Below are 27,610 nucleotides of genomic sequence, written 5' to 3' on the forward strand. Positions count from 1 at the left end.
TGGGTTTTTGAGATGCAGATGTCTCTTTCTAGGAAATTTTCTAATGAGAAAAACTACTTGAGGGAATGTTTTTTTCTATTATCCCCCTAAAGTTGCCTTTCTGCAAAAACTGGATAAAATCTACCAGAAGTAAAAAAATTCCTCCTGACTTTGCTTGCAGTCCTCAGTGACACTTGAGCTGTGTTACTATCAATCTGCTGCCACACCAACAAAATCTGTACTTTGGTCCCTTGAAGCAGGGAGTAGGGTATCACAGGGCCAGACTTCTTAATCTGGATGGTGCTGTCTGTGGAAAGTCAAATGAAGCACTGACTGAATTCCAACTTACGACTTCACTCGTGTTCAACTCTAGGGTTCCAAAGTCCCGTTTTCCAGTCAGTTTTCTAGAAATACCTGCATGGCAAAGTGTCCATGGTACAGTGGGAGTTAGAAGAGCTGTGTTGTAACTGACTGTTTGCTGGGGCTGGTGACCTGTCCCCAGTTTTCAGTGACTGCTGTTGATGGTAGATAGCTCTTCAGCTTGCTTACATGGCAACAGTTCATGTTGAACACCCAAGGCCAAGCTGTCATGAAAATAGATGGGCGTTACAGGAACTTGGACAAATTTTATTCTTTTTTTTCCCCCACTAAGTCACAAGTTCTGACACAATCCATCAAGGATTGAATGTTAAGAAGCTGGGATTTTCAACTCCTAGTTTTTGTGACTGTGGCAGTCGTGATACAGTGCCTGATACACTTGTATTGCTGTATAATCTTTCAGTAACAGCAGTGTATTTCCCTGTCCTCTTCTCCTGCCACATTCTGTACAAAAGACAGATTCTTGGAGAGAGGTAGTGCTATGGTTGAGACTTTTATATGTTTGATTTCTTCAGTGGAAATACTTCTGGGTGTGGAGTTGTGGATTTAATTTCACTACCAGCATGCTTTCTCTGTTTGCTCTTATAGCAGTGGAGATTTATGTTTTTTCTCACTGGAAACTGATGGAAATGTGTACAAAATAACAAACACAAGTAAAACAACAAGTTCCCTTTGTGCCTTCTGTAGACCAAGTCTACAGATGGGTTTCTGCTTGTCTTCACTTGCTGTTTTTTAATTAATCACCAGGGTTCCTCTTAAAATCAACAGGGTCCTGCTATTGCTTCTCAGAATGATCTTTGAAATTGTGGATTCACCTTATGTAGTATTTGAAAATTCATACAGTTCTGTTCAAAAAATCATGTATTTCTATCCAAACATAGAGGTGTCATCCAGTTTCACTTGCAACCTTGTCTGGCAAAGATCAGACTTGAATTGTGTCGAAGCAGAAAAAGTGGATTTTAATCCACTTTGGAGTTACAAAGAGAAAGGGAAGATGTTTTCAAATTGCATTGTCTTTACTATGGAAAATTTTGGGGAAGAAAATGGAAGACCTCAATTACAAGTGTGGAAGCACAATAGGTAAATATTTTGTGATATTTCAAATACTGATCTAACTAAATGTTATGAATTTAATTATGAGTTTTAAATTTCTAATATATTCTGCAGGTCTGCTAATAATGATGAGACAAACCAAAGTGACAGTAAGAAAGAAGAGTTTCAGAGCATGAAGGCTCTGGAAGGATCTGTGTGAACTTGTACATTTGTTGCAGAAAGGTAATGATTCTGCCATGGAAGAGACATCAGCATATGCAAAAAAAGAAAAGCCCCATATTTCTCAAGAGTGTAGAGCACATGGGTTTTCCATACTCTGAGAAGACAAGGCCTCCTTGTCATTTTCCTAGTAGTGGAATCTGGGCATGTAAAATGCAGAAATGGCAACTGGTAGCCTACAAAAAGTCTGAATGTGTAGGAAATGGTTTTATGAGAAGGTCAAAGAATGTATTTGAAAAAAAGGCTTGTTTTTTCTTCTCTCCCTTCCTTGATGAAGGATATGTTCATTGTGTAAGCTAACACTGATCACGTACATAAATCCCTTCCCAGTTGCAGAAGCTGAGAGCAAAATTGCACTTCCTCTTGCTGAGCAGACACCAGATGAAATACTGCAGGGTGCAGTAGCTCTTGAGCAAACCTCATCTGGAGTATGGTCTCCTGACAGGCTCTACCCCTTTATGGGAATGCTAGGGGGAAATTGGCCACAAAGGAAACCTGTTAAAGTAAACTTTGAGCTGTTGAATTGGTGAAACATCAGCTGACAGACTTGTGTAGTATGTATTTCTGAATGGGTCTTCCTGACTTTTCCTCAGTTTTCCATCCTGATTTGAAAAGTGGCACTTAGTCTTCAGAGTAGTGTCATTTAATTCTGAAACAGATGTATTTTAATTTCATACGCACACCTCTCCCCAAATAACGTTCACATCGAGTAATCAAAATAGCAGTTCCTTAAATTCACATTTCCTTAACCCAAATTTTTTTACTTTTTTGGGCTCAGATGACATTTGATGTACTTAAATTTTCAACATATATTTAAGATCTATTGTAAGTCACATAGTAAAGATGTAAAAGAACCTGTAATCTTGTAAGTTAAAATGCTTCTTATTTTCCTCTAGTGTAATGCTTTACTTCTCCAATATGCTTCCCAATGGGCTGATCATATTTTATATTGTGAGTTAAAACTTAATGTGAAATAAAAGATGAGGGCTTTTTTAGCTCTTATGTCCTTTAAGATGTACTTCCAAGAGAGTGCTGAAGGCTTTTTTTAATTAATTATTTGATATCTGGGTTTTGATATTTGACATGTGTATGTAAGATGATGCAATTTTATGTAACTTTTTAAAATTAAACAGAGAAGGCATAGTTAAACTTTGAGTGGAGAAAAAGCTTTTATCATTACTTCAGTAATATGTTAAGTTCCGTTCCACTCAATGCAACTAACACTCCTACTGTAATATAAATCTAAATAAACAGTTAGATAACTGTATGAATATTTTTGCTGCATTGTGCTCAAGATTGTCTCAGTTTATATGCAAACAAAATGACTTTTCAAATTGAAATGCATTAAAGCTGTTGATGTATGTTCAGAAATATGGCACATGAAGTTTCCTTCAAGGTTCAAGTGTGAGGTGCCTTTTAGATTGCTAGCATTTTCCAGTTTATAGTGTTCCCTGCAGATGTCCCCATTTGCTGTTCAGATGATTTGCTGATGTTTTCTAAAAATTAAAGTTTCTAGATATGAGAACACTTTTTTTTCCTCCATATACTGCTGCTTTGGGTTGAGTTTTTTATTATTTGTAGAAATTACAAGAAGTCAGAGAGTGCTCTTGGGTATCTCAGTGCTACAGAGAAAACAGTCCAAGATTGTTTTGTGGCAAAGTGCCAGCAGACCTGCCTGCTTTTGTCAGAGGAGAAACTCTGTTTGGTTTTATTCTCGATTATAAAATAGTCTGTTTCAGGATTGCCCTTTGGTAGGTACCACATTTTCAGAAACATGCTGCAGAAGACGGTGAGGCATTGGAACAAAAGCTGGAGTAACTGGTGTCATTGCACTTCAGGTTCCCCCATATATACCTGGTTTACCTATGTGGCATTTCCCTACGGAGCAGATAGGCCGTGCTGCAGGCCAGGCTTGATTTGCCAGCTGTGCAGGTGTTTTGTGGGCTGTGGGCTTCAGGATCTCTGGAGAAGGTACATAATGGGTTTTGAAGAGGTTTCTCTGAAGCAGCACTAATTTGAGCTCATTGTTTGAGCTCAAACATACTGAGTGTGGAGCTTCCTCTTGTAACATTGGACCACTGTGCACTAAACTTCTTGAGTTAATGTTGTGAGGGACAGTACCTACAACCAGGTAATCTTGAGTTAACCTTAAGCAGACACAGCTGTGATTTCCCTGCCTCCCGTATTCAGCTCTTTCTTCTGTGTATTGAAGCTGGTTTTTGATGTTACCTCGAGGTGAATTGGGGATCTTGCAGTTCACAAATATTAGTGGTTAGATTTAGAATAATCTTCTAGGAAGATAGAAGTCTAAAATGTGATAAAAGCCCTAAAGTACAAGAATTTACATTCATCATGATGCCTGCTAGTGTGGTTATAATTGCATATTCTCATATGTGTTTTCTATCATTGTACTTCTAGATAGATGCTTCCCTGATGATGTTAAAGAATGACTACCAAAGTCTAATTTAGCACTGCATGAGAAGGATTTCTTTTCTATCTGTTTGAAATTTCCAGGGTTTATAAATGTCTAATCCTTGTGTTATGCAATAGGTACAGCAAAATATCTTGTCTTCCATTTCTTGATATTTCTTCAAAACGTGTGGCCTAGGATGTAGTTTGGTTTTTGTTTGGGGTTTTTGTTTTGTTTTGTTTTTTTTTATTAGAGACTTCCCTATCAGTCTGTATTCCAAGTTTGTTTTCTTTGAATGATCAGGATACTGTACTTGTAGTGTTGTGAATCATATAAGCTATAAGCCAATATTTTCTCATAAGATTATTAAAACGCACAACATCTATAATACTACTGATAATCAGAAATCTGCACTTCTTTCACATAAAATTACAGTATTCTTCACAGTGCACTTTATGTAAAAAAAACCCGCACAAAAAAACACACCCAAAACAAACAACCACCACCACTTACTTAGCATTTCCGTGGTTCGTTCATTAGGGGGCACTGCATAGCTATGGAAGAATCAGTGGGATTTGCAGGTGCTTTGCAGTGATGCCTCTTCACATTCCGTAACCACCTCTTTCAAACTGTCTGGGGGCAGCGTAAGAAGAAAACGTTGCTGTAATTTAAGCTCAGTTCTGACTGAGTCTGTTATTGGTAATTATACAATACCACGCTGGCATATAAACTTCCAAACCTCTGTGTCCAGAGAAGTGTCTTTGTAGGAGTTCACAGCACTGTCTGGTTTGCCATTTATGTTGGTCTTACACATGAGAAGACACATCCCTCTACACACTGCTCTGTAAGTGTTAAACCTGGAGCATAACTGCACTCACTGGACTCCGATTTAGTCTCTGGTTACCCTTGGAAATGGTAAATACCATTTATCATTACTCCCAAATGTTAACTGCTTTCTCTCCTGCACTATATACAAATATGTGTTTTGTTTTAGGACATATACGATTCTGTAATGAATACCACCACTTCTGCAACTGGAGAGAGATGGCTGTAAAAAGCATTTTATAAGCGACATAGGAGCAGAATGCTTTGCAGTAATGAGTGTTAATCTGTACCAGTTTGTTTCTGAAGAGAATGTACAGAATACCGTAGGACCTAATAAGGCTTACTTTCAAGAAGACTAGGCTAAAACAATCTCATGAAGGGTAGCAACCCAGAAATTATAGGAAATCCAGCCAGACTATTTTGATGGAAGTTTGTAAAAGGCAGCGCACAAGGCAAAGAGCTTTCTTGGAACTCTTGTGTAGGAAAGATGCAGAATCTTAGTTACAGGTTTTTCTTAGTTGCTTTCAGGACTTCTGCCTGCGGTGCTGCACCTGCCTCATTTGTCTGAAATCCTCTCTAAACCTAGGTGATCTGCAAAACTGAAGCAAAGGAAAGGTGATACCTCTTCTAAATCTAGAGGGTAGAGGAATATGGCCATGGCAGTCTGTTCCTTCCTAGAGTGATGTATTCTCCCCAGGACCTTTTGGGAAGTAATGCTTCTTGTAATGCATTGTCAGCTCTATTTCAGTGAGCTGAAATAGTGAACTACTGTTACATGAGTAGGCACTCATACCTAATGCTGCTTAGGTTGAGAGTGTGACAGATTGCACTACAGGAAATAAAGCTGCCTAGAATAAACTTTGTGGTGATCCTTATGGCTGAAAACACAAAGTAGTCTTTGGCATTGACAGCTCTTGCACTGAATGATTAATTCTGGCTGGGGAAAAATGTAATGCTGTTCTCTGACCCATTCAAATGTCAAACACATGAATATGTTGTATTCAGTTGGATTTTGGAGGACAATACTTCTATTTCACACTGAAAGCAAAGATCGTGATTGTACTATTTCTAAGAATGTCTTATTCTGGTCTATGCTGGCTGTGTTGCTTCACTTCTACCACCTCTGTCAAAAATCTTTTCAGTAGAGCCAGATCTTGATGTGTAATAGTCTAAAATGCTTGTCTCTTAATAATCCTGTAAATGTTATTTCATTTTTATGTCTAAGCCAGAGCTGCAGTCACCAATTCTTTCACTAACGATAATGTGAAACATTTTAATGCTTAAATGAATATTTAAGATGAAAATTTAATCAATCTTAAACATGGCAGATCTTGTTTTATGAAACTTACCCGTCATAACAATAGTTACAAATGAAATATTAGTATTATCTGTTCTCCTACCATCTAAGTTTAGAATTTTATTATATTTTTTGCCCTTTAAGGTATGTTGTTAATATATGAAGGCATTAATGTAGCTTGTACTCAATAGGGACTTAGGCACCCTGATTTTACAAGCTGACCATGAACAGCCGAGCAACCCCTCCATGGAGGAGGAACGGTTACTTCTCCCCCCCATCCCTCTGGTTGTTGTTTTTCCCCTTTGCTTTTTTGCATGAAAAAAAATCTTATTCCTGGTGGATAAGCTGTGCAGAAGCCAGATGAACACTCTCCCAGCAACAAAGGCCTGTATTGCTGATCAGCGAGTGTGTAGCCATCGAGCTGAGGGAAACAGCAGCACCTACCTGTTCACTACACACAAGGCTATGTCAGGAGAACCACATCCAACTCGGGCTTCCTGTTGACTTTGGTGAATTGAAACAAGCCCCCTGGAAGGGCTCATCTAGAGGACTTGATGCTGGAGCATGTGATGAAGCTGGGGGAGGGGGCTTACTTACTTTTAATGAAAGGAAGCTAAGGAGGAGAAGCAGCCTTGCTCCAGTCTTTGGCTGTGTGATGGGGTGGGGAAGACAGAGATATAATGTTCGCAGCTGCATAGTACTTCCACATATTCCACTCTGAAAAGTCAATGAGGGAAATCCTGATAAGCTATTGGAAAAAAAAAAAAAACTACCTTGAGAGATTTCAGACATTGGAGCTGATTGTCCAGAAAGGTTTTGGATACTCTGTGTTGAGAATGATTCAAAACTGGCTATGGCTCTAGGCCGTCTGATGTGTGTTGGCTCTGCAGTTGAGCTGAAGGTTGGATAAGGTAATCTCCAAGGTCCCCTTCAACCTGAATTATTGATTAGACTGTTACTAGTGAGATGAGAGCCCTTGTAATCTTCCGTTTATAAGTGTGATGAAGGAGTTTTGCTCAGCTTTGGGTCCAGGTTGTCTGTTGCAGAAGTGTTTATATATGTTAAAAACATACAGACGTCTCGCTGATTTGATCTTGTGCTGTAGAATGGTGTATATGGCAATCTCCTTCATCCTTTATTACTTTTAAGATCTAGCATCTCTAATGGGTTCCTTTAGGGAGATGTGAGGTAAATCACACTACTTTGAGGTAAATAATGCCTGTTCGTGTGTGTTGTATCTGGGGGGCCTTAATGAGTGCTGCTCTCCTTTTACTGACACTAAGTTCTTAGCAGTCTCTCACCTGTGTCAGTAAAGCACTTGGTTATTTCATTAACTTTAATAACAAGTAGGAACATGCAAAATCAGCAGATGGTTAGATTTCTTCTTCCTGGGTCAAGCTTCTGGATTTGCACATTCCAAAATGCTTGTAACACTCTCTGTATTTTACTTTCAATGTTCACAGCAATTGGAAGAAAAAAGTGAGGATGAAGAGGATAAAGAGTGTTTAAAGCAAGCAATAACTGCCCTACTCAATCTTCAAAGCAGTATGGAACGGATATGCTCCAAAAGCCTTGCAAAACGAAGGCTTAGGTAAACGTTTCCGGTTTTCCTGCTTTCTGCTCTTAATGCTTTGCTATAAATCCAGGGCTCCCAGTTTCCTCTTTTAGTAAACAATGAACAAAATAGTTTGTGACAAGCCTGCTTTTTCAGAGGAAGTGACATCAAAGCCAAGATAATTTGTTATTGTTTGAAAACAGTTCTAATTTCTATGTGTCCTTGCAAACTGGTAGTTGAGACGTTCTGAGAATTCACTGGTAAGTAGAAAGTTATGGCTTTTGTGGGTTAATTATGCTCAGATAATAAATATCCACCTAAAAACATTGTAGAAGTACCTTTCTGTGTCATTAGAAGGGAATGTTTTTGAATTTGAAACTGCCTAATCTGCAGAGTTTTTTGTGCAATGTTAGTTAAAATTATCACTGGATAATAGAAATAGATGCATAGCGAGCTAGTACTTAGTTGCACTGTTGTAGCAAATTCTTGGATTATGCTACCTGCTGTTGCTTTTAATGCTAATGTTTGTGTAATTATTTAAACATGTTAAACTTTGCTTTTGCTCTTAAAATTGTTTCAATATTTTCTTTGCCAGACAAGTTTTGTGCTGCAAAGGGTAATCTTTAGGCTTGGACATGAATGCATTTAACAGCTTATTTTTTCTGAATGAGCATCATTTCAAATTAATGCAATCTAAAATTGTTTTGTTGGTTGTGAAAGTGAGGGGTTTGTTAGGCTAAGAAGCACTAACAGCTTGCCTTCGTCCGGTTACCTGTGTTTAGGTAAAGTATTTATTGCTGAAGATAAGTAGAGAATTTATCCGATGAGATACTTAACAGAAACATTACTTGAGGCTTACAGTAATGATGATATTGAGTGCTGAAATTGCATTCTGAGTAGAATTCACACTACTCAGAATGATGACTTGGTGTTTTTGCTGTTAGTGGTGGTTGTGTTTTTCAAATACATGTATACTAATAGGCTGCCTTTCTCCCATCCTTCACTGAAGTGAATCTGCATGCCGGTTCTATACTCAGCAGATGAAGGGGAAACAGCTAGCAATTAAGAAAATGAATGAAATCCAGAAAAATATTGATGGTTGGGAGGGTAAAGACATTGGACAATGCTGTAACGAGTTCATCATGGAAGGAACACTCACACGTGTAGGAGCAAAGCACGAGAGACACATATTTCTATTTGATGGCTTGATGATTTGCTGTAAGTCAAATCATGGCCAGCCAAGACTTCCTGGTGCTAGCAATGCAGAATATCGACTAAAGGAAAAGTTCTTCATGCGAAAGGTACAAATCAATGATAAAGATGACACTAATGAGTACAGACATGCTTTTGAAATCATCTTAAAAGATGAGAACAGTGTTATTTTTGCTGCTAAATCAGCTGAAGAGAAAAACAACTGGATGGCAGCATTGATATCTTTGCAATATAGAAGCACGCTGGAAAGGATGTTGGATGTAACAATGTTGCAGGAAGAAAAAGAGGAGCAGATGAGATTTCCAAATCCTGAGCTTTATAGATTTGCAGAACCCGACTCTGAAGAGAATATTGTGTTTGAAGAAAACATGCAGCCCAAATCTGGAATCCCCATCATCAAGGCAGGAACTGTTGTGAAGCTCATCGAGAGGCTGACTTACCACATGTATGCAGGTGAGGCACTTGGTTTGCATAACCAAAACTCAAGGTGGTGACTCGTTTATGCTTCTCTTCCTGTGTGAAATACATGCAGCAGAATATAGAAAGTGAGTGGAAAGTGAGTGTGCTTTGCAGTGCACATACTCTAGTGTGCTCTTGGGTTTTGACCTCTAAGTAATCCCTGCTGTAGCTATTAAGAGTGGGAATCCTGTTTGGCTGAACGTAGCGGGATATGCATGTGCATAAGGTTATTCTTGTGCAAGGGATAGGGGGATGGGGGCCTGCAGGAATTGAGCTCTGGACAATACTTTTTCCTTTATGCCCCAGGCTACGAGAGTTGCCTTCCCTGCAGACTTCCAAAGCTTGGTGGCACATGAAGCGCCAGCATTGCAGGAGAAATTATGGGACCAGTGTTTTCAGTTAAGGGATCTGTTACCTATGCCCATGCTGGCGTGTAATGGAAAGACCAATATCAGCTTGATAGAAGCAGCCACTTGCATAATTTGGCTTCAGGAATTTGTCTTAATCAGAACTTCAGTGAGGATTTGATGTAAGGACTTTTAGATTTAGGGTTTCTGTTTGTGTTGAAGACACATTAAAGACATTATGTGATCATCCAGGCTAAGCTCAGTGTGTGGAGGTTTTCTTAATAACATCCCAGGATTTTCATAAGCTGTGCTGTAAAGCATGGGCTTGCATTTGGGGTTTGGATTTTTTTTTTGTTATTTTTCTGATTCTGTCTGTATGTCAGTTATTCTAAAACTTCACGCATCTTGTTATTAGTGCTTTTCATATTCAACAGTTTCTTTTTTTTCTTTCTTTTTACTCTTTACACTCTGATTATCATAGAGTGTTCTTCTGCAGGTCAGTCCTAAACCAGGAATATTTGTTTGAAAGAATATAATACCTATATTATATAAAACTATATTATTATTAGCAGAATACAGTTTGTGTAGTTTAGTACTCATTTACTTTTTAAAATACTTGTAATTGCTTCTCTTTATTGCACTGCTTTTATTGCTCTTTTTCTCAGTTCCTTGAATTTTTCTTACATGTGCTAGAAAGCCAAATGCAATATTATGCTGGCAGTTTTTATCAGAGCAGTCTTGTGCCTGTCTTTATTTTCTTAACTTTATAAACTTCCAGCTCTTTGGCTTCAGGTTTTATAGGCATGATTTATTACATAATTTTATGGTTTTGGAAGTTAAAATCAAACAATTCAGTCTTAGAGAAAGGAAACACTTTTTTTTTTTTTACTTTTTTGAAAGCTAGCATTGTCTTTGCCAAAGAATTAGCGAAAACAGTCCTTCATTAGTGCCCTTATGAACATTTGCTTTGCTTTGGTTAACTTGTGCACCATTGAAAGTTGCCTTTTTCAGACGTGCTGGGACTTCAGTGCCATAGCTGTCAGGGCTCTTCGGGCATTGTATCTGTCCAGGGAGCCACAGGCTACATCCTTCAGTTCCATAAAACAGGAAGGCCTCTTTCTGTGACGTGTGTAGCTTGTTGAAATATGTCTCTTGTATGGGGTTTTTTTTACACCTACATCTTTTTCTCTGGCCTTTCTAGCGCATAGAACATCAAGAATTCAGATCAGTTGATTAGATCCATTTTGTCCACTGTCATTTAAATCCCTGCTTGTGACAATCTCTATTTAAACAGAGCTTTAAGTAGGTTGCTTGAAGCCTAGTGTTGTAGGTATGGGTGGCATTGACCAAACTATTGCATGAGAACAGTGAGAACAGGGGTATTGTGAGATAGGCTGAAAGACTTTGACCAAAAGGGTAACAATGGTTGTCTTGTAATGTATTTAGCCTGTCTTTTGTAGCCTTAAAGATCTTAGTGCAACCTACATGGACATGATGCTGGATTGCATATCATTTCTCAACACTCTTACCCTCTATACCTTCTACTTTATAATTAGTTATCTATGAGGACAAACATCATTGTTCTAATCATTCTGTGCAGTCTTTTCCAAGTGTACAAATAAATAAGAGATATAATGACTCAGCCAAAAATGCTCTGTTGTACAGGAAGCACGGTCCATTTTCAGTGGAAATCATTCAGTGTTTTGTTGTATCTTTTGAGATGCAGCAAGTAGGACAACAACTTTCCATAGTGACACTTTAGCTCTTTCATACAGCTGAGCTCAAGGCTTCTTGTTTGCTTGGAGATGTGGGGAGATGAATGCTCTGGTGATATGTAACCAAACAGCTACAGACTGGAGAAATGCTTTTCTTGCCCCACGTAGGATTGTGTTTGTGTGATAGTAATCTTAAAAGATTTTATTAACTCTATATTCTTATACCAGAATAGCAAGCCTTTACTTTTCTGAGGCAGCTTTTTTCGAATAGCTGTGACTGGTTATGTCAGCCCTTGATCTGACAGTTTCAAGACAGTATTTACCATAGCTGTGACTTTTCCTTACATGTTTTTCTTTGTAGGTCAAGTGGTATAAGGAATAATTACAGGTGTAGTTGCAGAGGTGGTATGTATTTGTTACAGGTAGCTGAAGAGCAATTTAGTGAGTTGCATGTTGAGAAGTCAAATCAGGTCTCAACTTTTTTGCTATCTGTGAAGATCCATCCACACGATGCATCTCATTTGTAGATATGGGTGTTTGACCTTTTATTTTTCTTCTCTCACCTCCCCAGAAATGCATAAACCATGTTATCAGCCAGAATATTTCTCTGTTATGCTGTGGAACAGGGACAGCTCTAAGGGAATGATGCTGCTGGGGCTGGGAAGGATCCAACCCTCTGCAAGAGCTCAGATGGGGAGACAGCCCTGATGGCCACCTGGCCACAAGGTGCAGCAGACTATCCAAACTATCCTTCCTGTGGTGGAGCAGCAAAACAGGGAGAAATCTCCTCTGCAAAAGCAACTTTCCTTATATTTTTATATGAGAGAAACTGCCCTTCAATTAGAAATTCAGGTTCTGACCCTATTTGCATATTCTGCTGGGGTTTACTTGTTTTAATGTATTTCTGCATTCGTTATCTCCTTTTGCCTGATTTTTGTTTAAGAGCAGCTGGGTTAGGTGGTACCAGGGTTTTAAAGTCATGGTATTTTTTTTTTATCTATAGGGCAGTGCTCGTCTATTTTTAAAGCTTTGATATGTTAAGAGTGCTTGTGCGTCATCATAGTGTCCGTTTCCTTTCTTAAGGAATTCAAGGGTGATTATTTATAAATCCTTGTAGAACAAGTTATTGTTCTTTTTTAGCTTTCAAATTGGCTGCATTGAAGAGAGAATTATCACATGAACAGACATCCTGGCTAACTAGTGTTGTCTGTATTTTTTTTAACACTTGCTCATATATTGTACACTATTTTGAGTTACAGTCTTTGCTAGTAAGATAACAAGGGTAGATTTGATTTTCTGATCTACTTCGTTTAAAATTCAATACGTATTGTGGATTTGTTTGCTGACCCTACCTGTAGATAACAATAGCTATGACTCAGAGCTTGCAGTGATCTGAAAATGTTAATTGCTATGGAGGGTTTCTTTTTCATGTAGACAAAATCTTTTTAGGGTAGATGCTATGTACGGAATGCAAGCTGCAAAAGCATGAGTTGCTCCACTTCTTTAATACAACAAAAATTGTATATTTTCACAGTGAGGATGATGGGGACACAGATGACATTTTCTGTGCAAAAAGTATTGAGGTTTTACCTTTGAAAATAATTTTGTAAGGTACAGTTTCCAAGAGTGATGGGAGAGGGGTTATGATTTGGAAAATGGAGTAATGGAGGAGATGGGTAAAGAATAGCCAATTGTTTACGAAATGGGAATTATCATATAACAAATATGCGTGGAGATGCTGTGTCACACGATACACAGTTAACCTGTGCAACACATCACAGTAAACTGTTGCTTAAATGAAGAACTTAGTAGGATCTAGTAAGAACAGAATGTTTGTTCAAATGGACAAGATGCTGGTAAAAAGTTAAGGAGGATTTTAAACCAGCTCTTAAAACCCATATTCCAAGAAACAAATCTAATACAGCATTAGGTCAAATAAAACCATCTTTTTTTTCCTATGTTAAAACCTATTGGAACTCCTGCTTCAAATCCTCTGTGCTCCTCTTCAGCCACTCTATGTTAGAACAATTACCAGTTGGGTTTACGTTTTAAAATCTGAATTTGGATTTAATATGCAAAACCGCTGCAGTCCGCTCATTAATTTTGTTCAGTGATAAGAGTGTTAACCTTGTTTCGAGATAGCTCTGTGCAGTGCCAGTGTGCTGTCACTGCATTTCCTCATACTTGAAAACAAATGGTTTTGCTCCTGTAATTATGGGAGACACTTTGGTTGCGTGTTTTGAACACTTGCTTGTTTTTAAAAAACATTTTCGTATTTTAAATTAATTGATAAGTAATTAGTCAATTTAAATGAAATTGGGTCATTTTCTTGAAGTGAAATATAAGCTCAAAGTATTGCTCTCACAGTAGCTGAAAAAATTGTCTAGTCTGCCTTAACCATGACCAGTTGTGCCAGTTCAGGGAAAACATTCTCCTCTAGAATAGGCCATTTATACCCAATGCAAAGTTACTGGCTGTGTTTTTTCAGATATCTTGTCCCAATCATTGTCAAAATTGAAGTTGTTGACTAGATGGCTCATAAATAAAATCCTCTATTTATTATTTTTGAAGTAATTGGAAAAGAATCCTGTCTTTTAATAGCTGAAGAGGGGGGGGAAGTCGCTGTTCTGAACTTTCAACAGAAAAAACCTTGGTTTTGAATTCTGCTTTAAATTGCTATTTTAAGAGGTTCTGAATTGTTACCAAAGCCATTTAAGTTTACATCATCTTCTTAGTAAATTGATAGGGTGGCATCCTTAATTTTGAAGGATAGTTACAGTTATTTTAAAGGAAAAAAATAAGGTAATTGCTGACATAAGTGTAAAATTATTCTTTGTCTTAGATCCCAACTTTGTTCGGACTTTTCTCACAACATATAGATCCTTCTGTAGACCTCAAGAGTTGCTGAGTTTGCTAATAGAAAGGTATGACACTGTTAAAAATACTGTTCTTATGAAGTGAAAAATTAATTTTTTTTTTTTTTTTACTTGGAGTTTGTAAGATTCTGGCGTTGCAGTTGGTTTTGATTCACTTCCAATGCTTTTTAAAAAGTTGTCAAATTCAAGGATTGCCAGTAAAATGTACAAGTTTATATCCTGAAGCTTTATTATTGTTTAGGTAGCTCCAGTAACTTCAGCATCCCATGGGTTTGTCTTTGAAATGTGTACTGGTATTGAATTTAACAAATTTTCCTATGTACTTACAAAGACACGAGAAAATCATCTGAATTTCAAGCTGCCTTTAATTCCTGCATGCTGTGACCAAGATCAGTGTCACAGGAGCCTCGTGCTTACACCCGTCTTCTGTGCTAGGTTTGAAATCCCAGAGCCTGAGCCAACGGAAGCCGACCGTATTGCGATGGAGAACGGAGACCAGCCTCTCAGTGCAGAGCTGAAAAGATTTAGGAAGGAGTACATTCAACCTGTGCAGCTACGGTGAGGATTGATCGCATCCTTGGGAGCCAAACCGAATTCCTTTAAGTCTGCTGAAGTACCACCTTTTGGATGCGCTGGGTCGTGGTCATACCGGCAGCCTTTCTTGTAAATTCTTTGATGGGGAAGGTAGACTGGATTGTAAGAGTGTTTAGTTACTCTTTACTTTTGCAGGGTATTAAATGTGTGTCGACACTGGGTAGAACACCACTTCTATGACTTTGAACGAGATGCTGATCTTCTGAAACGTTTGGAGGAATTCATTGGGACAGTGAGAGGTACTTACAGTTTCTTAAATGCTGGCATTTATCATAAAGCATCCCTTTTTAAAAGGAAGGAATGGAATAATTTTTCCTTTCACTAATCAGATAAAAACAGGACTGCTTATTAAATACTTCATAAACAGCATAAAATAAACTTTCATCATTTTCCCCACACACACACACTATTATTCAAAATCTGGCCTCTGTTCAGAATAACAATTGTTATTTATGTAAAGAAGCACTGATTTTGTTGTAAAGGGACTGAAATAATGCAAAGTAATAAGAACTGAGTAATGATCAGGACAGAATGATTGCTTTAATTGTCATCTTAAACTTTACACAGGGGTAATTTTTATAAAAGTTTGATGGTGAAAACCACTGTTTCTTTGAAACAAGGGTTTCCAGCTATTTCACAGTGCATATTAGAACTGTAGGACACTTTGCAGTTGTGATTTTACAGATTTTTCTTGTTTCTTTTTAGATAAAACCAAGACAGATACAGTAGCAGTCAGAGAAGTATTTAATGGTTATTTAGCAGTTAAAAAGAGGGGAGAATGAGCCAGCTAGTTTAGTGGTGGCTACTGATAAATTTTCAATGGACTTGTGCATGAAATTGTTATGGTGTAGAGTTAAAAAGACATTTGGCTTTTTGATTTTATTCTGAACTTTGATGGTAAATACAGTACAGGGAGAAGCTTCTCCCTGTTTGTTGTTTTGATTTTTCTGTGGTTTTGGACCTGCACTTCTGCCTGAAGTGTAAAGTTCAATGTGTTTGCAGAAGTGCATTTTGGGTGAAAGAAGTTAGTTCCTCTAAACTCAGAAAAGAAAGGAAAGCATCTAAATCAGAGCAGGAGCCTAGTTTGGGTGTTCTGATTTATGCTTGGCAAACTTGTGTTCAGCATTGACTGTTGAGGAATTTTTTGTGTCTCTGAATACTTTCAGACTTGTGTGAGAACTCGACTTCTAAAGAATATGTGGTTGCTGTAATTTAGTAGTCTTGGGTTTAAATCCAAAGATTTCTGAATTTTACTGACCTCTTAGGAAAAACAGTATTGAGAGTAACTAAATAGCAATTTTCTCTGTGTGCCAGGCAAAGCCATGAAGAAATGGGTTGAATCGATCACAAAGATAATCAACCGGAAAAAGCAGGCGCAAGCCATCGGGCCGAGTCACAACATCACTTTTGAGAGCCCACCTCCAGCAATTGAATGGCACATAAGCAAACCAGGACACACCGAGACTTTTGACTTGCTCACTCTGCATCCCATAGAAATTGCTCGGCAGCTCACTTTACTTGAGTCAGATTTTTACAGGTAACTTTCCTCCACTGAAGGACACGCGACACAAATCAAAATGTTCTCTGGCGGGAAATTGTTTCTGGGGGTGAAGCCCCACGGTGGGTCAAGGAACTCTACCAGTGCTGTATATTAATTACTATATTTGCAGAAAAAACCCTCTAAAGTATAGTGTTTGTTTTATCCTCCCCAGGTTAACATGCAGTACATGTGACTGTTGCATACTGTTAATTGTATTGTGCTCCAGCTTTCTCTTCATATTTTTTTGAGTTGATCAACCTTTGAGAAGTACGAACAATTATTATATCAGGGTTTTTCATATCTTAGTCCATAATCTGCTTCAGAAACTATGTCATTTCTCATCAGCTGTCTGTGAGAGGTTGTTTAGGCATTGGAAGCTCACATTTTATTATAGTGAACGAGAGAGAGGCTCATTCTTCATTTAGAGGTGGTTGGGAGTCTCATAGATTAAGAAATACTGTCTGAAAAAGAAGTGTAGAAATATCAGTCATTTAGTCATGAGGGGAGCCTAACATTATAAAAGAGAAGTGATACCTTTAAAATTTATTTCTAAATGTGAATTCCAAATTCAGTGAAAATAAGGAGGGCTTGGGAAGATAATGTCTTCTTTCCTGCTTTTAAGTATTTTAATTTTACATTTTTTGATAATGCGTCTCCTTTTCTAGAGCTGTGCAACCATCAGAACTTGTTGGAAGTGTGTGGACAAAGGAAGATAAAGAAATTAATTCTCCCAACCTTCTCAAAATGATAAGACATACAACTAACCTTACTTTGTGGTTTGAAAAGTAAGTGACTTTCCTGAATCTGCACCTACTCCATATCTGGACATTTACAGTCCATTCACAAGGATAACTGTGAAAAATCCTGTTTTGGGAGAACTCCTGTTTTGATGCTGTGTTTAGATGCTAATACTGGTCCCTGCGAGAATTTTAGCATAATGATCTCAGCTTTTTATTCTTAGAATATTTTCAAGCCTCTGAACATGTTCAGAACTTTCTCCATTAATTTGATAAACTCATATTTGTTTGTGTTATGACTTAATATTTGATTTTGGAAAACTCGTCAATGCTTTAATACAAAATCAAATGTTCTTGTCTATTTAGATGCATTGTAGAAACAGAAAACCTAGAGGAAAGAGTGATTGTGGTGAGCCGGATAATTGAGATCCTGCAAGTTTTTCAAGAGCTAAACAACTTTAATGGTGTCCTTGAGATTGTCAGTGCTATGAACTCCGCAGCAGTGTATAGGTTGGATCACACATTTGAGGTACAGTGAAATGTTTTCCATTTTTGGTATGGAAGTGTAATGCAGTGTACCTTAGCTACACTGAAAACCTGTCTTTTCAGTAAGCACGTACTTCAAAGAAGGAGCAAGGAAAGTAAATCCCCCAAGAAATTAATCAATCAGGGTGTAACAAAGTGGGTTTTTTTCTTGGTTACAGAAGCAACAAATCCATCCTTGCTTAAGAGAGGCTTCTCAGGATGGTGGGGCACTGCCCTCATGGTCTCTGATTTAAGTATCTGTGGGAGACCATTAGTCTCGGTGTCGTTGCTGGGCTACACCTCTACCCTGCCTTTCCAAACAACCTGTTTTTAATCTCTTGTTTAAGCAAATTCCAAGTCGCCAGAAGAAGATTTTAGAAGAAGCTTATGAGCTGAGTGAGGATCATTATAAGAAATATTTGGCAAAACTCAGGTCCATTAACCCTCCTTGTGTGCCTTTTTTTGGTAAGTATGTTTGGTTTGAATGAGCTATATCATGCTTAAACATTTGGAAAGTATTGAGTTAAGGTACTAAACAGAGTATGAACAATAGTGAGAAATCAGTTTTAACAGGACAGGTGGGTTGGAATTTCAGGTGCCCAGACTTTAATTGCATATATTGGAAAGAAAAATTGAAGTGACTATTAGTTGCAGATGTTATCTGCATATAAAAATATCTGCAGCAAACTATGTCTGCAATATCTTATTTACATATTTACTCATCTTTACTTAGAATTTGGTTTGAAACGACCAGAAATGCCTTAAATAGATGGCAGTTGCATTAGAAATATTATTGCCATTGACTAGTAGAGAAAGAAGGACCGCCATCCAGAGCTTCAAGAAATAAAGCTAGAGTTTTATTTCTACTAAAAAGTCTTATTTCTGTAAAAGCAGAGTTTTGGAAGAAAGCCTCCTCTTTATCATCAGATTTAGCAGTTCTTCTTTGAAGTAGATTGCTGACATTTAGCAAATTGTGATGTTAAGCACATGGCATTTGTGTTCTTGATCAAGTTACTTAAATATTTGCTGCAGGTCAGTTCCAAGTCTGGACATTGCACTTGTCCAGCATAAGCTTCAGGCCAAAACTGAAAGAAAAAAAGTGTTGATGGCTCTTGTGGCCTTTTACCAATTGGGGAAAGATATACTCCAGAGCTCTACAGAGAAAGATAAGATCAACTGAGAAACCTTCTGCCCTGCCTGAGAGGTTAGCAGGATCAGATGTGAATAGCTTCAGTTAGTTCTGTCAGGTTATACTTGGAAGAATCATAATTACGGTTCCAGATACATTATCTGTGGAGTTGAGAGCACTTTTTTCTTTCAGATCTTCAAATGATTCGGTACAAATATGAAGCCAGGATAAAACCTGAAAATAATTTTTTGGAGTTTAGTTGGGGTGTCTAGTGGAGTAGAGCCATTGAGAGCACTTGTGTTCAGTGTACCCTTTTAGTGCAAAGTGCTAGTAGTGTTCAGTTGTGTCAGCTTCCTTAACAATAGAAAGATGCATAGACTTAGGGACTTCATTGAAAAAAAGGCAACTTTTTGGAAAAGGCATGTTAAAATATGTAAATTGTTGCCCTTACTTGAAATTGAGGTGGGATTCTCTTATTGACACTAACAGTGAAGGTTTTGAAATAATTAGAGTGCACTATTTAAATTCCATAAGAGTTCTTTGTATTCCAGTTGTGACTTTCTCCTTGTTTTGTACTTATTGAGAACCTCTTCTGTGTGCTCTTTAGGGATTTACTTAACTAACATTTTGAAAACAGAAGAAGGCAATCCTGAATTTCTGAAGCGACATGGGAAAGAACTTATAAACTTCAGCAAGAGAAGAAAGGTAGCTGAAATAACAGGAGAGATACAGCAGTACCAGAACCAGCCATATTGTTTAAGAGTGGAATTTGACATCAGGGTAAGTAGCACGATTTTCTGTCAGCTGACAGACCCTAGGGATAGACTGAATTCACATAGATTCAAGCTGACTGAATCAGAGATGAGCAGAAGGCCTATCATAAAACTTCTCTTGGGTCTCACCGTAAGAAAGGGCAGAAAGCTCAATGCTTGCAGTTTGGTGGGGTTTGTTTCATTTTTTTCTCAGCTACTGGGACATTGGTAGATTTTATTGATCAGTGTTAAACAGGAACTGAAACTAATGGATTCTCGCTGTCCTTTACTCAGTTAAAATTATTTATCCAGTGATCCCAGTTGTCTTTTCCTCCTGTGTTACACTGCCTTTGTGTTTCCAGATTTACCTGATAGTGCTGTATTTGCATCATGCATTGATGGTGGTGATACTCACATTTTTATTTCTCCTGGTGCTTGTTCTCCTTGGTCTGAGGTGTTCTCTAGGCCGCATCCTCTCTGTTTGCTTTCCTTTCTTTCTTTTTTTTAACTATCTTTTGAGCTACATACTTTCAGAGAGTCATAGGACAGGCTATCTTAAGAGATTCTGCAAGATTTCCTTCTGTTATTTGTTCTCCTCAGGCTTCGACTGCATCGTGAGAGCAGTCTTCCCTGCATCAGTGTGACGACAGGCTACATGCAGCTTCTTCTGAAGGTGTTTGAGCTAACTTCGTCTGATTTTGCACTGCAGAAAGTATTTAGGGTAGTTGCACAACTGGTTTTCAGGCCAAGCACAGCGGTAGCAATGCCCAGCAAAGGGCTGGCAGCAAATAGATTTAATAACTTATAAGTCTGCTGTTCCTTCTGACTCCAGCATTTTCTCTCTTCTCCTGAACAGTTGGGATTAGTAGAAACAAACAGTACTAAGCAGCAGTTTTCTAAGCTGACAAGTTTTCTACCTTCTTGTATTTCAGAGATTTTTCGAAAACCTGAATCCAATGGGAAACAGCATGGAGACGGAATTTACAGATTATCTGTTCAACAAGTCACTAGAGATAGAGCCAAGAAATGTCAAGCCTCCTCCAAGATTTGTTAGTATTCAATTTTTGTAAATTTTTTTCAAAAAGTGCTTACAATTGTCTTTCACAGGTAACAGAAGTCATTTCAGAGCTATGACTTCATGAATACAAAGCTACATTTAGGTGATCTCGTGGCCTTTTGATTTTGTTTGATACTATCTTTTTTTTATCGTTTCAGCCCAAAAAATACAGCTATCCTCTCAAGTCCCCAGGTGTTCGTCCTTCTAATCCAAGGCCAGGTACCATGAGACATCCTACACCCCTGCAGCAGGAGCCGAGGAAAATTAGTTACAGCCGCATCCCAGAGAGCGAGACTGAAGCTACAGCATCTGCACCAAACTCTCCCCGAACACCTCTGACCCCTCCCCCTGCTTCTGCCACTTCAAGCACCACAGACGCCTGCAGTGTGTTTGACTCTGATCCTTCGAGTCCCTTTCATACAAGTAGGTGCTAATAGACAGTCCACCAAGAATGTACCCGTTAGATTTTGTGATGTTAGACAGGTGAAACCATGTTTAGTCTTCTAAAGCGATTGTAGAAGTAGTCGCTTTTGTCTCCTTGCAGCCGCAAGAACTTTCAGTGGTTTTTTTTCCCTTTTTTCTTTAGTAAGTTTTTATTATAAAGAGAGAAACTGAACAGAATTAGGTGTGTTAGATAGAGACTATTACAAGGCTTTGGAGGAACTATCAAAACAGAAGGCAGAGGTATATCTCTAGTGCCTATAATATGTCTCGCACTTGTGGGATTTGCTGCCAAATATATATGGGTTGAATATATTTGGTGAGTATCTGATGGTGATCAATGAGAGTAAAAAATGAATGTTTTGTGGGTGCCTTAGTCTGCTGTCTGCCATTCCAAATTGGTTTCAGTGTACATGGATGGCTTTCCTGCAGAACTTAAAAATAAGTATTTCTTTGCTTTAAATCCATCAGGACCTATCCACACCTGTTTTTCTTCTGTCTCCACTGACATACAAGGAAGCTCATATTTTGTGGTGTGCTCCCAGTAATTAATAACGGATATTGCCTCCTTTCATGTATGAGGACTTCCAAAGGTCAGCTGGTTGCCACAAGGAGGTGAAATGACTTGCTAAAAGCAGAAGTTGCTTAGCGGAGCAGTGGCATTGTTGAGTTCCAAGCCAGGTCTCTGGAATACCTCTTTAGAAGAGTTTCTTCGTTGCTGGGTTGGCTCATTGACTGCAGGTTCAGGATGTTGTTTTAGTGCTGTTGTGGTATAAGAACAAGTTTGTGGTGTGGTTTTGGTCTCGAGGATTACTTAAGAATGTTCAGGAACCGATGGCCACAGAGATGTTTGCAGCTCACAAAAGCAGTTTGTCTGGAAGCTGCAAGTTAAAGGCTTGTTTCATTGTCTTTATTTAACACTACCTTGATTTGTGATGCTTTTTATGTGCAAATGCTCTATTATTTATGACACCTTTATTGGCAGCAATAGAGAAAATATATTGAGTCAAACAAAAGTTGATCACTGTCAACATTTTTTTTTATGCACACTAGGATCTGCTTCTGTGTCATCCATAAACTTTACCAAAAATTCAGATGATGCTCCTGTCCCTCCTCCAGTTCCTCCACGAAGAAGACCAGAATCTGCCCCAGCTGAATCCTCCCCCTCAAAAGTAAGTACAGAGAAAAAAAGGTTATTTGTGTTCTGGGAGCAGAGGGCAGGGTGTGATAGGAAGTAACTCTTGAAGGTAGATATACATTTGTTTTTGAAGAACTGTATGTGAAAGAATAAGCAGCCATGTATTTCAAGCCTTCACAGCTCTGCCTCATTATTTCTTGATCCCAAACAGATGAAAACAGATGGGACCTAAATTTAGGGTTAGAAATGTCTCATCTACCGATGTGCTATGCTCAGGCCCTTACATTGCCTGTGAGAACTTAAGGCTTCAGGCAGATGTTTCCATCTGTTTCTGTCTGCGATAATTGTTCCAGATTATCGTTTTAGGATGTATGAATTGGGATAAAGAACTGATAAAAACAGTAATAATGGAAATTCAGTCCTCTGAAAAGTTTCTTCAGAATATTTGACCCATATGCTGCGGTGCTCAAGTGCCTTGCTTTCCCTTCATATTTACCCATCCTCTCTGCCTGCCTCCTTAAGCCATTGCTACATTTTCCTTTTGCATTTGTCTGGCGGTTGGAGTCTGATCCAGACTTTGTTGCAGTGTGAAATTTCTCCCAATTTCAGTGTGAGCTACTTTGTGACTGCAGATTTGAAAATCCCACTCAAAATTATTTCAGAACACGTATGTCTTTGAAGAGGGCTTGCATATAGCTCTTCAGCAAGTTTTCAGGCTACAGGTGACTGTGCAGTCAGTCAGCAGAATTTAACACATCATGTTTTAATCAAAGTTGATGGGGTTGTTGAGGACCAGTTACTCTATCTCTGTGGTCTGCAGCTTGGGAACTGTTTACTTCCATAATTCTGACTACTTAATTCCATCTTCTTAGCATAGTTTATTCTTTCCCTCTTCAGCATTATCAGCTTCTCCCCTTTCCTCATTTTCTTGAAGAAATATCTGGTGTGTTTACCAACCCCAAGTGCATGTTGCTGGAGAGGTGGTGGAAGATACCCACACCTCCCCAGGAAGCAGACATGGAATTAGCATGGAAATTGTTGCTTTGACCATTCTTTGCCTTGCTTTTGTCCCTCTATGTGCATCTTCATTCCTTCCATCCTTGGCTGTTAACTCATGTATCGATGCGCCCTTGCTAAGAGCAATCTGCAGTGTGGGAGCTCTGCTTCTGTGTCAAAGCAGGGTCCTGTTCTTTGCTGCCACTCTGGAATTTTATTGAATGAAATGTTTGTGTATCTCAGATTACTTCTGCAAACCTGGACAACCCACCAGCCATCCCTCCTAGGCAACCAACCTCTAAAGTGTACTCACCAAGGTACTCAGTGCCTGATCGGACCTGCATCTCTGACTCTAGTGTTACCACTGTAAACCCTCCTGAGTTACCGCCACGAGAACCTGTGCGAACTCCAGATGTTTTCTCTAGCTCACCACTACACCTCCAACCTCCGCCACTGGGGAGAAAAAGCGAACTTGGTAACACCTTTTTCCCAAACAGTCCATCTCCGTTTACTTCCCCTCCCCCTCAGACACCTTCTCCACATGTAGCACGGAGGCATCTTCCATCACCACCTTTGATACCACAGGATGTGGACCTCCCTTCTGTTGCTGGACCACCCGTTCCTCCACGACAAAGCACTTCTCAACATATCCCAAAGCTTCCTCCAAAAACTTACAAAAGGGAGCACACACACCCATCAATGCATCGGGATGGACCACCATTGCTGGAGAACGCCCACTCTTCCTGAACTATCCCTCGCGCTGGGAGTTGCGTTTTCCTGGTGCTATGTCTGTTGCTGGCAATGGATGCACTGAACCTGGTGGTGTCAAGGAGTTGGGATGTGTATGCCAAACACTAAAGACTCTCCAATACATTGGAAAAAGTGGTGTACAGAAATGGAATTGCAAAATCAGACTTTCTAGTGGAAAACCTGGTTAACTTGCTGTTCTCGTTTAAGTATGCAGGACATTGTTCTAAAAGTAATTGGACAACTGATTGTACCAGAAAACAGGCTTGAGAGACTTCTTTGGCCAATGAGCGGAGACTGTGTTTGTGTAATGATCAATAATGTCCAGTACAGGAAGGAAAACAGTCTTGTATCCATCAGTACCATACAGTGGCACAGTTTTTGGAATGAAAACATTATGCACTTTTTTTAAATCTCAAACAGGGAACTTTATATCCTTCTTAATTTTCCTTTGCTTTACTTACTCCCTGCTTTAAAATACCTTCCTAAAGTTGTGAGAAGGACTGTGAGGAAGATCTGTGGTACCTAACCGAGCTAGAATTAAGGCAAAGCACTGTATTGCGGTTCTGTTTACAAGTTGTTACAACGAGTAGTAGGGGGTACCTAGGCTTCACCAAAGAGGTACTTTATTATTATTTTCTGAAATACTGTGGTGCCAGTTCAAAAATAAATTTTTGCCAGGAAGCATAATGTCTAATTATTGCTTTCTTTAGATAGAGCAGATGAAAGTCTTACATCATTAAGGTGGCAGCAAACTTTTTTTTAAAAGCAGCACTATCATCTGAAGCAAATATACTACTACATTTAGAAGACTGTTAATCTCTGCTAGCTTATGTCATGTTCTTTTTAAGGTTTACTGATAATCCATTTCATGGCTAGTAGCTATTCTTTTTCCGTCATGCCATGAAAACAGTCACTTGTCAACTTCCATAGCTGTTGTCATGTTTTACTAACAATAGATTAATCAGCATACATAGAATTGCCTTGCAGTTGCATAAATCGTGTGTATATAGTGAATGTTGCATAAATATACTTGCAGATTGTTTTTAATTTAATTGAAATAAAGATATGTTTGGCTGACATACGTTAAATTATTACATGGACAAATGCTCAACTTAGTTTTTCAGTTAAGCACTGAGGCAGATAAAAGCCCTTGTTGTGGTACGTATTTTTTCTAGTTCAATGTGTGTACTTTAGTAATAAGTCCAAAGAAAGGTTGGTTTTGGCATGTTACTAAATAATAATTAAGTAATGTTTGAGAAACTGGGTTACTCCCAAACAGAATTATTATACCTTATAAAATGTCTCACACACCTCCTGTATGACACATATTGGAAAAAAATCAAACTTATAATAATCTTTACAGTAGCTTTCTCTGTCCAGTATACACATGACAGAACATGTATGTTTTAAGTATTTTGGCATAGATTATCCATAAACATATGTGCTGCTCTTCAACTCCAGACAGTACTGGGACAGTAATGGGTGACAGTTATTGAAGAAAAGAAGCTCCGTAATCTCCTCTACAGTAAGTATGTGAAGCATAAAGTATCTCCTCTTCAGTTAATATGACTCATGGGACAAAGTAAAATTCTCTCACATTTCCTCTTTGGAAGAAAAACACATTTCATTGTCCTGGAAAGCTGTGTCAGTTAAAGGCGGTATTAATTGAATGATGATGGAAATCACCTTTTTTAATGCTTTCAGCGATGCCAATGATGAGGGCCCTTTGATCCTTTAGTGTGGTCATAACATTTCAGAAAGCATTCTGATTTCGACAGGAATGACAGTTTTCGCCATAGTCAAATCTCGAAACCGTCAGTTCTATTCTTTCTTTGGTGTCTTTACCAATGTTGTTTTGAAACTTTTTTTCTGGCAAAAGAAGAAAAAGCAAAGATCTCAGAACCTTGGCTTCAGAGGAGAACATTATATGAGAGCTTAGTAAAAACTCTCCAACCATGGGAGGTATAGTTTAGGTTATCAGTTCTTTGGATATAAACACCATGATAAACATACTGTTGTCAACATTATCTAAAGTATCAACTCATCAAGAAAACTCCTTAAATGTAGACTTTCTGATCTGTATTTTTTCTTTGGCACATTCTTGTCTGCTCTTGTGCAGCCCAGGCAGACCAGGCTGAAGGAATGACCCATTGGTTAGGTTGCTCAGTTAGACCTCACATGGGTCCTGCCAATCAGATTTCTTAAATGCCAGTAAATGTCCTTTGTGAAATGGGGAATGCTGTTTCATATTTGTGGTTGAGGATAAAAGGACTTTTACTGTTGAGATACTCAGACAAGAGGAGAAAATGGCAAGAGCCTAACGTAAGCATTGGTTGGATCTCAGCAGAGTGGGTCAGTCCTACAGTGCACAAACCATGGTGTTTGACTCAGCTGCAAATAGGAAAAACAGGGTGGGAATCAAACCTGTTGCATTTAGAACAGGAGTTTTGAGTACAACTGCTAAGCCACTGGTTTATGTAATGACAGCTTTGTGTTAATAATCTCTAGTCTGGAATGACTTCTTATTTGGACTGTAGTTGAATTAGTGACAACACTTTTCACGTAGAAAATTAAATCATTTTAATGATGCTATCTTGTCTTCTTGGTAAAATGACCCTGGATGATCTGGTGTGGCCTAGAATGATCTCGTATGGCTTGGACAATGAAACATGCTTGTGTGGAGGCTAGGAGTGTTGCTGTATTACTCTAGAGGGCTGATATATGGCTAAAACTCAGCCTCAACAATTACAAACTCTGTAGCCAGACCATTATAATGGTCAGCAGAACTTTATAGTGTTATTTGTATATATTTGTGCTGTTTCACCTCCAAGTTTCTATGTTATATATAGTCTAGTGCAACAGCGGAGCATAACCTGGGTTTGTTCATTGCCTTTCAGAGTGTTATGGTTGTGTCTTAGCTTAGAAAAGCCCTATGGGAATTTATAAGTTCTAGGATTCCAGGTGCAAGGTCCTTCACCTGGGCTGGGGTAACCACTGGTTTCAGTACAGTGGGAGATGGAAGAGACTGGAATCAGCGCTGGGGAGAAGGACTTGGGAGTGTTGGTTGTCAAGACGCTCAACGTGACCCGGCAATGTGCAGTCACAGCCCAGAAAGCCAAAGGTATCCTGGCTGTATCCAAAGCAGTGTGGTCAGCAGGTTGAGAAGATGATTCTACCTCTCTGCTTCGCTCTGGTGAGACCCTACTTGGAGCACTGCATCTGTCTCTGGGGTCCTCGGCATAGGAAGGATATCGATCCCTGTAGCGGGTCTGGAGGAGGGACACCAAGTTGATCAGAGGGCTGGAACACCTCTCCTATGAGGAAAGGCTGAGAGAGCTGAGGTTGTTCAGTCTGGAGAAGGCACTGGGGAGACCTTATTTTGATCTTTCAGTATTTAAAGGGGGCTTATAAGAAAGATAGGGACGAACTTTTTAATAGGGCCTCTTGTAGTAGGACAGAGTAATGGTTTTGAACTAAAAGAGGGTAGATTCAGACAAAATATAAGGAAGGAGGTTTTTACAATGAGTGTGGTGAACCACTGGCACAGGCTGCCCAGAGAGGTGGTGGATGCCCCATCTCGGGCAACATTCAAGGTCAGAATGGACAGGGCTCTGAGCAGCCAGCTC

At 38.8% G+C, this 27,610-nt stretch overlaps 1 protein-coding gene across 4 annotated transcripts in view; it reads left to right on the forward strand.

Annotated features, from left to right (window-relative positions):
* SOS1 (SOS Ras/Rac guanine nucleotide exchange factor 1) overlaps positions 1-25,061 on the forward strand; it is a 48,746-nt gene extending 23,685 nt beyond the window's left edge. For all 4 annotated transcript variants that reach the window (XM_027889238.1, XM_027889241.1, XM_027889239.1 and 1 more), the window contains 14 exons: positions 7,625-7,752; positions 8,726-9,381; positions 14,292-14,373; positions 14,761-14,883; positions 15,055-15,158; positions 16,234-16,456; positions 17,125-17,244; positions 17,563-17,725; positions 18,069-18,186; positions 19,458-19,630; positions 20,535-20,651; positions 20,818-21,082; positions 22,154-22,272; positions 23,478-25,061. In XM_027889238.1, the coding sequence (XP_027745039.1) occupies positions 7,625-7,752; positions 8,726-9,381; positions 14,292-14,373; positions 14,761-14,883; positions 15,055-15,158; positions 16,234-16,456; positions 17,125-17,244; positions 17,563-17,725; positions 18,069-18,186; positions 19,458-19,630; positions 20,535-20,651; positions 20,818-21,082; positions 22,154-22,272; positions 23,478-23,981 (2,895 nt within the window). In that variant the 3' untranslated portion in view covers positions 23,982-25,061. The remainder of the gene's footprint in view (positions 1-7,624; positions 7,753-8,725; positions 9,382-14,291; positions 14,374-14,760; positions 14,884-15,054; positions 15,159-16,233; positions 16,457-17,124; positions 17,245-17,562; positions 17,726-18,068; positions 18,187-19,457; positions 19,631-20,534; positions 20,652-20,817; positions 21,083-22,153; positions 22,273-23,477) is intronic.
* Positions 25,062-27,610: the final 2,549 nt, after the last annotated feature.

Source organism: Empidonax traillii, unplaced genomic scaffold (genome assembly GCF_003031625.1).
Source record: "Empidonax traillii isolate 1590-97213 ecotype Southwest subspecies unplaced genomic scaffold, ASM303162v1 scaffold256:size688067, whole genome shotgun sequence".
Taxonomy (NCBI): Eukaryota; Metazoa; Chordata; class Aves; order Passeriformes; family Tyrannidae; genus Empidonax; species Empidonax traillii.